This window comes from Globicephala melas, chromosome 13 (genome assembly GCF_963455315.2).
Source record: "Globicephala melas chromosome 13, mGloMel1.2, whole genome shotgun sequence".
NCBI lineage: Eukaryota > Metazoa > Chordata > Mammalia > Artiodactyla > Delphinidae > Globicephala > Globicephala melas.
The window spans coordinates 68,344,388-68,359,044 of record NC_083326.1 but is presented as its reverse complement, the minus strand read 5'-3'; the positions used below and the strand labels follow the sequence as shown (position 1 = coordinate 68,359,044).

At 40.0% G+C, this 14,657-nt stretch overlaps 1 protein-coding gene across 3 annotated transcripts in view; it reads right to left on the bottom strand.

The window, feature by feature from the left end:
• The window catches only part of TTC28 (tetratricopeptide repeat domain 28), a 599,721-nt gene that overhangs the window by 412,078 nt on the left and 172,986 nt on the right, over positions 1–14,657 (bottom strand). The window contains exon 1 of one of the 3 annotated variants that reach the window (XM_030860706.2): positions 1,197–1,927. The exons of the other annotated variants lie outside the window; for them this stretch is intronic. Within the exon in view, the coding sequence (XP_030716566.1) occupies positions 1,197–1,223 (27 nt within the window). The 5' untranslated portion in view covers positions 1,224–1,927. Of the gene's footprint in view, positions 1–1,196; positions 1,928–14,657 lie in introns of those variants that run through there. 3 annotated transcript variants of the gene reach the window in all.

Sequence of the window (14,657 nt, the reverse complement as noted above, 5' to 3'; positions counted from 1 at the left end):
CTATTTCAGCTCTGATGTAAAACATGGTATCACACATCATGCCACAAAGAAAGAGTCAGTTTAGCTAGTTCAAGTAAAACACCAGGCAGCTGCTAACAGAGACAGGTCATGGCTGGGGAGAGGCACAGCACGTTCAGTTCGCTGTTTTCCTTCAAAAGAATGTCAATAAAAAACACGGCCAAATGAGGTATTTGAAGTGGGGGGAAAAGTCCTGCCACGCAGTGAACCACTGGGTTCACCTAACAGCGCCAGTCAGACAAGTTAGCAAAAGGGAGCCCTAGCCAAAGCTACAGCCGCCAACAACTTGAAGAAAGCTGTCTTTCTCCCTGAACGTCCTGGGGTAGCGACCAGTCCCACATTTAGAAACGTTATTTCTGGGACCAATAGCAATTTATTTTGATAGAACCACTGGATTTTTTTTTTCTTGAGTTCTCAACAAAGGAGCCATATTAGGAAATAATCTCGCAAAAAGCAAAGTGCCCCCTCCCCCTCTTCCCCACGATCGATGCACACACGCCCGTGCACGCTGCCACGCACAGACACACACCCGTGACAATGGCCGGCGCGTGCACTCGCGCGGGCCCACGCAGCCGCCCGGGAGCCCCGCGGGCAGAAGGCCCGGCCGGCCCGGCCCCAGGAGCTCAGGCTGGAGGCCCCGCGGCCCCCGCTGCCCAGGAACCAGCTGCTGGGCGGTTGTGCTAGGGATGCTCGCCCCCCAGCGGGGCCCTGGGGAAGCGGCTGCCAGCGGCTCAGAGCCTATTAACCCCTTGGGGAAGTAGGTGCTACAACACCCACCTGCGGGGACACTGGAATGTGTCGGGAATACAACCCCAAATGGCTCCCCGTAGACGAGGCGCCACCGAGTCCTTAGATCCTGGCAGCTCTTGGCTGGCTCCTGCAAAGCTAATCGTGTGGCTGGCTCCACCGGGCTTCTAAGGCAAAGGGATGTTTCTGAGCTGTCACCCCTGAAGAGTCTGGGCATACCAAGAAGGAAAAACTTAAGAGGGCAATGGACGCAGATCAGACTTGGTAACCCGTCCCTAAGGGACTGGTGTAAGTCCCTACAGGGACAGAGCTACTTGGACCTGCCCGTCCAGCAAACTACGGAAGGAGTGGAGGGACCCGAGGGCAACCGCCCCCTGTCACCCCTCCCTGGGTCGGGCATCAGGGCCCCGTCCCCACTCCGGGACACTTACCTTCTTCCGGGGCTGCCATTTCATCATATTTGTACAGCCGATACGTGGAACATCAAGATGCTGGCTGGGGGCTGGGGACAGATGCAGGGCAGCGGCGACTGCAAGTCATGCTGCCTCCCTCCCACCCCCTAATTCTTTCCCATATTCACTGCGAAGGGAAAGAGCCCAGGAGAGTCCAGTCTTTTCGCCTTCAGTTCAATGAAAAGTATCCCCAAACCACGAACACACTTCCCACGGGGCTAGGAAGTCCCAGCAGCAACCAGCGTACTCCTGCCAGAGCGGAGCATTTTCCCCTCAGGCCAGCGCCAGCAAAAAGAGCCTGCGGCAGGGGGTCTCCAAGCCGGCTGCAAAGACCCTCCCTCAGAGAAAAGAGGGAGAACGCAAGCTGCTGCACGAACCCAGCCGGGCTCCTGCCATCCAAACCCCTTTTGGCGAATTCTCCTCTTCTCAAAAAAAGATTAGACAAGCAATCAAACCCTCACGCGCAGCCTGGAGCAATTCCCAAAATTCTGGGTGTATTTCTCGTTTGTAAAATTTAGCAAAGAAAATTCCAAAGATCTGTAATCAGAGCTTCTTTACGCTGTTTTCTCTTCTTTCTTGGATAGCTTGGGGAAAGGATCTGCCCTTCCCGAAATGCCTACCTTCCCTGAACACCGTAAATAGGAAAACTTGGTTTGTGTGTTTAGATTTTTTTTTTTTTTTTTTAATTCCCAAGAACCTTAGTGGGGAAAGGCTGGAAGGAAATCCTGCAAGAACCCAACTCCACAGCTCAGTCTGCACTAATGACTTCCTTCCCTTCAGTGTGAGCACAGCCTGCCCAGCTCCAGCCACACAGAGCAAATGGTTTCTGGGTCTTAGTGCCACGACATCTGTTCCAAAGCAAAAAGTAAGCACACAGTTTCAGAGGCACCTAACAGCTCCCAAGGAATCAGAGCCAGAATAGACCTACGGAATAAGGAAACCATTCCAAAAGATCTAGATTTGTGAGTTATATCGAGAGAAAAAAGGAATAGAAAAGGTTTCTAGACAAAAAGCTATATAATCTAAAAGTGTGACTTGAAGGAAAAAGATTTAAGATATCTGACAAAATAAAAATTTTAATCAAGAATAGACTCTGCTTCTCTAAATTTAGCACTAATTTTATTATTATAAAAATATTGCTATCAAGATTGAATTTCATTCAGCTTCTATAAAAATGATTCCATCCCATTTAAGGAGACACATCTCCAAATACAATGTAATTCTATTATTTGTCATCCAACATGTTTAGTAATTCTTCTCTCACCATGAGGCTACTTTGATAGCTGGGAATTGATGGGTAGTGTAAGCTACTAGAATACTAACTGATGAACATAATAATAGCAACTGATGTACCATCACTCCATTGTTTTAACAATATTTAACTTATTAATGTCAGAGTTCTATAATGCATTGGCAGGACTGGCTGATGTGGATGATTATAAGCAGATTGGACACTAACTATATCAGATATATTGTAAATGTCATTAAAATACCCAAAACAGTTAACTAAAACAAATTACTTTTGAGACTTTTTTCTAAGACTGAGAATCTGAAATTCAATGGTGAAATCATTGTCTTTTAAAAAATAATAATATTAACAAATATAGTTAAGCCATGATATGCATAATAGCTACACACCAACCTTACCTCTCTGCTCAATAAAACTATTAAGTGCCTATGATTCAAGCACCTATTATTTGCCAGCCCCTGTTCCAGATGCTAGAAATATGAGTAAGAGGCTATCCCTGCTCTTGAAATTACATACTGCAGGCAGCAGTCACAAATAACACCAATACTCTGTATATGTCCTAACATATCCAAATCATTCTGCACAGCTTAACTTGGATATCCTACTAACATGGAAGTTCAATAAATTCCAAACTAAATTCATCAATCTACCCCCAAATCAGTTTCTCTTCCCAGCTTTCCTATATCTGTCCATAGCACTGTCATTCTTCCAGGATCACAAACTAAAACCTTAATTAACATCATTCCTATGTCTAATCTATCATGAAGTCCTTTCACTTCTTTCTTAAACATTGCTTTCAAATTCTTACTGCTGCTATCTGAGGCTGGAGCCTCACAAAACAAACATATATTAAGTCCCAACTAGGTGCAAAACATCATGTAGGATAGAAAGGTATAAAACTAAGTCCCTACGCTAGAGGAAGTTACAAAGAAGTTAGGACAGAGCTGAAGACCTATAAGAGGACAATCAGACGTTGCGTTGGTCAGTTGAACAAATGAATTACGTGGTAAGTAGCATTCCAGGAGATGGAAGGAGAAACCACTGTAAACAGGGATGGTCAAGGAAGGTGTCACAAAGGAATCTGAAGTAGAAATTCAGTCAAATGCTCTACCACTGAGCTATACAGAGGAGATACAACTCATTCTAGAGCCAAAAGCCAAGGTCCTTACCACAGGCAGTAACGTTCTTCAGGATCTGGACCCGTCTACCTCTCAGAACTCATCTCTTACCCCTCTTCCACTCCCTTTCTCAGCCCCTGCCATACTGGCCACCTCACTGTACCTTAAATATATCAAGCATATATGTGTTGCACCCTCTGCCTGAATCACCCTTCCTCCAGATACCCTCTTGGATCCCTCCCTTAGTTCCTTCAGTTCAAATATCATATTAGAAAGGCTGTCTCTCATCATTCCTTCTAAAATAATAGCACTATGACTGTTACCTTCTATCTTCCTTACCCTGCTACATTTACTTCATAGCCTTTATGACATATATTTTATTTATTAAATGTCTTATATCCCCAAGAATATAAATTCCAAGGGAGCAGGGACTTTACTCTGTATAATATCAACACCCAGTGAACAGTGCCTGATACAATAAGCAATCATTAAATATTTGTTGAGTGAAATAATGAAAGAAAAAGAAAAGGGAGAATAGTGTGAGCAAAGGAGGCAAGCCCATACAAGATGTATTCAAGATACAAAATATATTGACCTGCCTAAAATATAAGGCTTAAGAATGAGAACATTAGAGGCAGAAACTCTGTCTTGTTCAGCTTTGTAATCCTCAGTGCCCAGCATAGTGCCTGGCACAGCAGACGTGTTCAATATTTATGGGATAAAAGAATGAAGGGAGGGTAGAGATTGAATGATGAATGAGGGAAATTCCATTCCATTCCATTCCATATAAAGTAAAAGATACTTTGGCAAGGTATGTTGGAACCAAATGGTAGGGAACACTGTAAGGCAAAGAAATTTGGACTTTATCCTGTAGGATGCAGGGCATTAAAGGTACTAAGAGTAGTCAAGAGGCATGACTGAAGCAGCATTTTTAAGCAATCTAATATAACAAAATATTAACCATGATTTTATGAGGCTGTTTTGTATATAAACCTTTGGATTTTTAAATTATGTGCATAATTAAAATGCTTATAATGACAATTTGACAGATACGATAGACATCAAAACTGAAATTCACAGGAGTTAACTGACCCCTTCAATGCCACCCAGCAAGTCAATGGTAATGGAAGGACTAGAACCCAAGGCTTAAAAACCAACGCCTGAGTGATGGGGGCAGGAACCTACAATTGCTTAGAGGTCAAGATAAAAGTTTCTATTTTTTACTCTGCCTCTAACTTGCTATACAACAAAAATTATCAGAAGGGCAAGGCAGATGACATGAATAAATGAAACAGAGTCAGGTGTAAGATAAAAGGGAATTGTAAGGATTGTAAATCTGGAGAAAGATAAATCATGTAAAAGAGGGAATTGCTACATGCTACATAATGCTAGTCAATTGATGTCATACAGGAATATCAGTCCAACGGTGCCAGATCCTCTAAATTTTCATGAGAAGCTAAAATTTTCCTGATTTTAATTGTTTGCTCAAAAGTTTTAAAGCATCCTAACAGGCCAAACAAAACATGCCTGTAGGTCTAAATTCCATCTGCAAGTCATAATTTGTGACTGTTGATTTAACCACTCAAGGCTTCACTTTCCCATATGTAAATTAAGAGACCTACATGGTTCCTAATCTATGGGGTGGTTTTTTGAGGGCATCTGTGAATCCATATGCATACCACGCATGGTCTGTGGACTGAAGAGCAATCTCCCATGCTCAGATGTTGTTGGACTTAATAAAAGACAAAGTTACTTAAATTGGGGGAGAGGGATTCTGAGAACAGTGGACTGTAACAAAGGAAACAGAGGAAATATATTTATGTTTCGACATAATCTAAGACTTCAAAGTGAAGTTTTAAACTGGTTTTCAATTTTTTAGGTATATTTCCTTTGGGTCACTTATTTATATGGCATTTCTTTCCCTGCTGACTGGTGAGTGTTTCAGCTTTCATTTAGTAGGTACCACTTGAAAGAAGACCATTACCTAGAAGCCTGTAAATATGAATACTATATTAAATCATCTTGCTTTTTTCTTTGTGCCTTTGTTTATTTATTTTGCTTATGCCAAACTGACTTGGTAATTATATCTGAAATGTTTATAGAATTACTATTATACCAGTATACTTTCTCCCTTAGAAATTATTTATATAGAGGCACCAAGCTAACACAGTTCAAAATGCTGTAATTTAGCTTATTGTTTCAAAGATACAATGTCAACAGTAAGAACACAGTTTCTCAGATATGCAGCTACTAAAAGGCGTTTGTACCACTCCATTTTTAAACATAGCACTTTGCAAATCACTTCCCTAAAGGGAGATACTGTAAAACAGTCTATTAAAGCAGTATTTTCCTCAATAACTTCTTGTCTATTCAAATCTGAACAAAAGCAAGAAAGAGGAAATGAATGGAGAAAACACACCTTTTTTCATTGTTGTGAATTTCTTCAAGATTTCCTAAGGAGTGATATGTCTGACATTGATCACAGGGTAAATGCCCAGAAAAGCTAGTTTCATAGTTATTTACATTTATTGGGTTTTAGAATATTAAACTCAATGTAAAACAGTATTTGGAAAATACATTAATTTTCCCAAATACCTCTAAATTATTTTCAAGTATTTAAAGAGATATTAGGAAATAAAGGGACAAAAGTGGAAGCATATTTGAGACCAAAAAATTTGGCCTCATTAGTGATATTTCACACAATTGGGTGCTTTCAGAATATTAAAGGTCTTGCTTTGCTAAAAAAAGAAAACTAAAATAACCTGTTGCATAAGAATTCTGCCACATAGCAAAGTAGATGTAGAACCATGCTCCCATTCCTTGGGAAGTAAACTGTTCTACAACATCCAGGAAAAATCACCTCTAACTTTATCCACCTCACTTCCTTCCACTCTATCAGACAGTGTCAGACAGGCTGAAGCCCAATCCTGTAAATTCAACACATATTGACTGAGTACTCATTCTATACAAGGGACTCTACTAGGTACTGTGAAAGGAGACAAAAATAAATCAGATGATTTTTGCCCTTAAGGACAGAGCAGTCTTGTGAGGTTGAAGGAGAAGACAGGTACACAACTAATAAAAATAACAATAACAATAGCAGCTAACCCTACTGATCTTGCCATTCATCTGACTTTGAGAACCCAAGTTCTTAGCACAAGCTAAGTGCTAAAAGAATGAAATAATTGGGCTTCCCTGGTGGCGCAGTGGTTGAGAGTCCGCCTGCCGATGCAAGGGACACGGGTTTGAGCCCCGCTCCGGGAAGATCTCACATGCCGCGGAGCGGCTGGGCCCGTGAGCCATGGCCGCTGAGCCTGCGCGTCCGGAGCCTGTGCTCCGCAACGGGAGAGGCCACAACAGTGAGAGGCCCGCGTACCGCAAAAAAAAAAAAAAAGACTATGGGAGCCCTAAAGAGTAATTAATTCTGACTGTGGTAACAGAGACAGGTTTTACAGAAGAGGTGGCATAGTATCCTTTCAACAAGCTGAGACAATGTTTGGGGAGGAATGTGCCAGACTGAAGGAAAAGAGCATGAGCCAAAACATGGACGTATGAAAAAATGGGCCACATTAGCAAGTCATCTCACAGATCTGACACATATAACACAAGGCAAGGAAGGCATAGTGGACTTAAGGTTAGAGGACTGTGAATGCTATTACCTTAACAATAATAATAATAACTATCATCTGTTGAGTATGTGCTAAGCATTGAAGTCTTTTATATATTTTTTTTATTCATTGATTCTTCCTAACACCTTTATGAGGAGGAACTATCATTATGCCCATTTTACAGGAGAGGAAATTAAGGCTAAAGGGTTAAGTAAATTCCCAAAGAATCATGGCTAGAAGAAAGGAAATTGGAGTCAAACTCCAAAGCCTTGTTATTAATCCCTGACTTAGAATACAATGATGAGCAGCACAGGGTTTTAATCAAGGCATTAGCAAATCTATTTGAGTTTTATGCTAACTCTGGAAGTACTGTGAAGGACAGGAAGAATATGAGAACAATAAAGACAGGAAGGCCAAATAAGTTTCTATTACAAAAGATCAATAAGGGATGAAGAGGTCTTGAATTAGGGCAGCATAAGCGGAAAAAGGCCCTTCTTGAGAGACATTTCACAAGTAGAACAGGTCCTAAGAACTTGTTACATGAAAGAGACAGAGAAGGAAGTATTTAAAGATGATCCCCAAATTTTTCGTCATCTTTTAGAAAAAGAGATACCCTACTAACTAAAATATGGATCACGGAAAGAACAGGTAGGTACTAAATTTAGTTTGAGACTTATAGGTCCGAGGTAGTGGTAAGAGATACACAGGAATGTAAAGTAGGTAGGTGGAAGGATTGTCTGGAGGTAAGGATATATATCTATGTCTACAGCTATAGCTATAAAGAGATTTGTGGGTCATTCACATAATGGTGACATGTATAAAGCTTTGGTGTAAAAAGAAAAAAATACAACATAATTCACTGCTCAGTTGGGATGGGTGGGAGACCTACCCAGTTTCCTGAGGCAGCAATTTTTATTTGGCTAATAATGCCTGGTTCAAACCTTAGATCCACCATATACTAGCTGTGTGACCCTGGATTAATTCATTTTTCTGTACCTCAATTTCCAACTCTGTAAAATGGAGATAATAATAGCAACTATCTAAGTATGGTTGTTGGGAGTATGAAACTATATATGTAATTATACACATATATAATATAACCTGTATATAATGCTATATGTTTAGCATTGTTGTTATTGTGGTTGTTTTACTATGCTAACCCTAATTTTTTTCTCTTTCTTCATCATACCATGGATTTTGTGTTGATATATATTAAGGACCACAAGCTGCCAGAACTAATCTTTATGTGTTTCAGTGGTAAAATCATTTTTCTAATGGGATTTCTGTTCATAACAGAGCAACTGGGACCAGGCTTACTCTCCTGGCGTAACTAGAAAACTGGATAAAATACAGGAAAAACACTGTTTTCGTACTGTTTCAGACAACAACATGCACACAGTACTATGAACCTTGAGAGAAGCAAAACAAATGAGGTAACCCCTATGATCACCCTGGATTTCTGCCTGGAGGCACTTTCCGGACCACAGAGCAGGAAGGGGATCCCAAGCAGAGCACAATGGTCGTGAGGAGACAGAGTTCAGTTTGAGGAAGCCAACGAAGCTGGAACATTCCGGGTAGAGAAACAGAGAAAATGAACTCTAAGGGGGCTACGTGGACAGGTCAACACAGGGGCTCCAGAGATCAACACAGGGGCTTCTTGAGTTCTGGTTGAATACAACGTTGCCCAATGTAGGGCAAAACTCCACAAGGCTAAGTGAAGGGAAGCTGTAAGCACAACAACTATCAGAACTCTCTAGGGCTGCAAGTCTTTCAAGTTCCAATAGCCAGAGTGGAGGGAATACCTGGGACATTCAGTAGAGACCTCAGAAAAGTCATTTCTTAACAGAAGAGGTTAACTAAAATATACTGTAAACTCACCCTAACAAAGCTTAAAAACAAATCTTGAAAAAAGCACATTTAATCTACAAGTAACTTAACTATCTGGCAGAACAAAGTTCAATACTCTTTGAAGGAAGACAACAAAATCTAGCACTCACTGAAGAAGTCCAGCATTCAGTCATTTTCCAATGAAGCTTATTAAAGGACATGGGCACTAGCCTGGAAATACTTTGTTATCTCTTTGGTAAGCAATTAATCTTTTTTCTTAAATTTTATTTTATGTATTTATTTATTTATTTTGGCTGTGTTGCGTCTTCATTGCTGCGTGTGGGCTTTCTCTAGTTGCAGCGAGCAGGGGCTACTCTTCGTTGCAGTGCGCAGGCTTCTCATTGCGGTGGCTCCTCTTGTTGCAGAGCTCAGGCTCTAAGCATATGGGCTCAGCAGTTGTGGCTCACAGGCTCTAGAGCACAGGCTCAGTAGTTGTGGCAAACAGGCTTAGTTGCTCCGTGGCATATGGTATCTTCCCGGACCAGGGCTCGAACCCGTGCCCCCTGCATTGGCAGGCAGATTCTTAACCACTGCACCACCAGGGAAGTCCTAATCTTCCATCTTAAGAATACTATGACTGTGTTACAATTTTCTCATATAGATCAGATCAATGGACTATAATATTCTGGGCTACAATCTTGTTACTTCTCTCTACCAGGTAGCCATAGCTATAGGGCATGTGTAATTTTTCTGTTATATAATTTATCAATCTGGGAGAAACTTCAGCATATGTTATCTTCAGTTAAAATTTAGAGAATTTATCTGGAGTAAATTCAGTGGTCAGATATTTGGGGCAGAATATACAGCTTTGGGTTTATGAACCTTCTTAAAGGAATCCTGAATGTGCAAGGGTAGTAATTACATGTGTGTTTTAATACATTAAGGTTTACTTAATAAAGATGGTTGAACTGGGGGCTTATTTACTTGTGTGTTTTTAACCAAAAGAGGCTATATTTCTCTGGCTATGCTTAAAAGGAACACAGGGAAAGTAGATCTCTTTTCAATCCTATGGCAGGAAACAGGCGTTGAGAAAAGAGTCAGTAGAAAAAAAATATTACTCTTGAGGTCCATTTGGAGGCACTATACTGACTTGTTGCTATGAATTTATAAGCAACCAAATGGATCACACTCACCAAATAGACACCTGTTTATGGTTGTTGAACTGCCTGGTATCTTAACTCTCATCCTCTGTTTTGGGGGAATTCCCCATTATCCGAGTCTTGGTGGAATGTAGGAAATATCTCTCATGACAGTAACCAAAGAGGTCAGATAATTACTTGATATCCACCACCCGATAGCTGGGATAAAAACATAATACCTCTGGCAAAGTTTTTTGCCAGAAGTTTGAAAGTGAAGCAAGTGACTCAAAGAATAATGACAGAGAGAATTTACTCTAGCAGGACCCACAGAAACATCCGGTTGCTACGGTCATCAGTGCCATGGAGCTCATCACCATATACAACATCCAGCCGCAGTGGTGGTTCCAGCTCTGGCAACCAGGATACAGCAGTTACTGTGGGCCCATTATGGCTGAAATCCAGGTACCTTTTGATTAGAAGTCACAGTTGTTTTCTGTTACTTGCAACTAAGAACCGTGGCTGACTCACACAGACACATTTGATTTTGTTTATATTGGGACACAAGTTCTTCTTGCATGAATATATACGCATGAACAGATATGTATGTACGCTGGAGAGCTCCAAGGCACAGTCTTCTGCTCTCTTTTCTGCCTATAATTACTCCCTCAGATCTCAGCTAGTCCCAAGCGTCTAAATACCATCTCTTAATTGATGACACCCATATTTATACCTCAAATTCCTACCTCTCTGAGCTCCAGACTTGTATAAATAACTGCCTATTCAACATCTTCACTAAGACATCTCAACAAAATTCTTGATTTTCCCCCAAGAATCTGGTCATTCTTCAGTCTTATTTTATCTCAATTAATGGCATCTCTATTCCTCCAGCAGCTCAGGCCAAAAACTTTAAACAGTTACCTCTGATTCCGCTCCTTTCCTCGCCCTCAACATCTAATCCAATACCAAGTCCTCAGCTCTCTACCTACAAATTCTAATTCATATCCTACAACTTCACATCACCTCTACCCCTTCTTCTTTAGCCACAGTTGTCATTAATATCAACTGGACTACTACAGTAGCTTCAATTTGCTTCCTGTGATCCAGTCTCTCTGTGTAGCCAGGATGATCTTTCAATAATGGGAATCAGATCATGCAGTTCCCTGTCTGAAACCTGCTTAAGGCTTCCCTTTGCACAAAGAATAGAAAAACAAAGCCTTTACCACGTCCCACAAGGCCCTCCCTACATCATCTAGCCTCTACCTTTCACCCTCATCTCTTACCATACTTTTTTTTTTTTACATCTTTATTGGAGTATAATTGCTTTACAATGTTGTGTTGTGTTAATTTCTGCTGTATAACAAAGTGAAGCAGCTATATGTATACATATATCCCCATATCCCCTCCCTCTTAAGCCTCCCTCCCACCCTCCCTATTCCACCCCGCTAGGTGGTCACAAAGCACTGAGCTGATCTCCCTGTGCTATGCAGCTGCTTCCCACTAGCTATCTGTTTTACATTTGGTAGTGTATACATGTCAATGCTATTCTCTCACTTTGTCCCAGCTTCCCCTTCCACCCCCCCCAATACTTTTCCTTAACTGTGCTGTGGCTAGACCTGCCTTCTTATGTTTCCTTTATGACCTTGGTAGTTGCAGTTATGTCTGCCTGGAAATCTATTCTTCCAGAATAGATATTCCTTCTCAGTATTCAAGTCTCTTTTCAAATCATAAGTCCTCAGGGAAATCCTCCTGAACAAAATCAACTACCCTCCCCAAATTGACTACATCTCTCTTACTTCGCTTTGTTTTCTTCAAGCCACATATTACAATTTGAAATTGCATTATTTACTCATTTGATCACTATGTCACCCAACAGAATGTAAGGTCTAGGGAGTGGTATCTGTATTGTTCACCACTGTAAGTCCAGTATTTAGAACAGGTCCCAGCACATATTAAGTACTCATTAAATATTCATTCAATGAATCAGTGAAATTAATGTTGGTTATATGATAAGAATACATAGAATTTCCTTTTGCAATAAAATTTTCAGCATGGTATTTATTCATTTACCAAAGGATACTTGTAAATACATTCAGTTCTAAAAGATACACTCTCCCAGGTAACGCCAGAAGGGGCTTTTCCCGTTAAATCAGTATTACACCCTGGCCTAAGTCTGAACATGCTTAATAGAAAAAAATATAACCTTCTGAAAAATAAGCAATAATTATTCTGAAAAATAATTATTGCCCAATAATGTTTTTTATTTAAGAACTCCAGTGCTATCACTTTCTATTTTCATTTGTATTAAAGAGACTCTTACATTAACCCAAAAATGGGTAGATAAAATGATCTTTAAGATAGTTTAATAAATAAATTAAAAACACTTTGAAAACCTTAGATGAAGTACAAATCACTTGTCAAAAGTACAATCTCATTTGTCAAAACATGAAAATGAGAAAAGAGAAGACACAGAAATAACAGGCTCAGAGCTGCCAAACTGACAGGCTGTCTTAAGTGAGATAGTCAAAACATTCATATGCTAATTTTTAAAGTGCTGTCTATCTGGCCATCCATATAAAAACAAGAGAGGGCTTTTTCTTCCTATTTCAAAAGTATATGAATGGGTCATATAGTGGACACTCTGATTACAAATTAAGCAATAGCAATTAAGATCATAAAGAATTTTCTGTTTATTCTGAATGCACATATAAGACAAAAACTAACTTGCATGGAAGGTAATTCAGAAGATCCAACCCCCACAGAAACACTCTTTATCAATTATACCATCTAGGGCTTCCCCGGTGGCGCACTGGTTGAGAGTCCGCCTGCCGATGCAGGGGACACGGGTTCGTGCCCCGGTTCGGGAAGATCCCACATGCCACGGAGCGGCTGGGCCCGTGAGCCACGGCCGCTGAGCCTGCGCGTCCGGAGCCTGTGCTCCGCAATGGGAGAGGCCACAGCTGTGAGAGGCCCACGTATTGCAAAAAGATAAATAAATAAATAAAAATGATACATTGCCAATCCTTCACACTCAATAAATCTGAAGTTCAGTGGACACTTTTAAAAAAAAAATTATACCATCTAACACAATTATTGGCAGTCTTCTGCACGTAGAATACGGTGCAAAGGATGACTTTCCATGTTAGTAGCTGGGGTTAGCTATATACTGTAAATTACAAAAGTTGAATAGCAAATAACTACCAAAATATACGAATACTATTTTAACCAAAATATACAAATACTATTTTAAATTATTTTCCTTTTTGATTTAGTATCTTAAAGGATTTTCATGTTCACATTTCCACTAGGTATTCCTCCCTCTTGCAACACTAATAATTCTAAACAAAAGAGCATCTCCTTGAAATGTTCTGTTTACTGGGGTGATGAATCTATCATCAAATCAACACTTTCGTGTATCATCCCACTGCTGGGATGAGGAATCCAGTCTAGCAATATTACTGAAGTTTTGCTCAAATTTGCTTTGTTAAGAATGTTGGTGTTTCAAAGTGGCGGGGAGTGGGGGGAGTGGTGGTGGGATGAACTGGGAGATTGGGATTGACATATATACACTAATATGTATAAAATGGATAACTAATAAGAACCTGCTGTATAAATAAATAAAATAACGTTTAAAAAAAAAAAGAATGCTGGTGTTTCCAGACTTGGATTCAGATGTTCTGCTGCTAAAAAAGAAAGTGACACATACTGTATGATTCCATTTATATGAAATGTCAGAACCGGCAAAAAGTCGATTAGAGACAGAAAGTCGATTAGTGAGTGGTTGCCAGGGTCTGGGCAGTAGGAGAAAGGAAGAGTGGCTGCTAATGGGTACAGGGTTTCTTTGGCGAGAGATTAAAATGATTTGGAATTAGATAGTGGTTGCACAATTTAGTGAATAAATGAAAAACCACTGAATTGACACTTTAACAGGGTAAATTTTATATGTGAAAAATATCACAATAAAGCTGTTATTTTTTTAAAAGGTGATCAGCTTTCCCCAATTCACAGAAAAATTAAGTTAATACATAATTCTCTCTACTTAAAACTTTTTCTCTCATAAATTTTTAAATCTTTGGCATGAGCTATCACTCACCTTCTAGCACCAGACAACAAAAATTAAAAATTAGCAAACTAATGTCAGTATGAAAAGTTGAGAAAACAGATCAACAACATTCTTGGTTAAATGGGTTATTTTATTCATGGACATGTGCTGATGATATTAATTTATTTTAAGTATGTACCACAAAACCATTTTCTGTAATTATCATCTATAGAGCATTTGAAAGATATAATAAAATGTCAATATTTTATAGCATTCCACTAAGAACACCATAGCTCTATATGGTGTCTGGTTTAGACACATTAGAACCAATGAAACAGAACAAAGCTAGTAAGGCCAAATAAAGATGAAACTAATCTGTATCTTTTTTTTTTTTTTTTTTTTGCGGTACGCGGGCCTCTCACTGTTGTGGCCTCTCCCGCTGCAGAGCACAGGCTCCGGA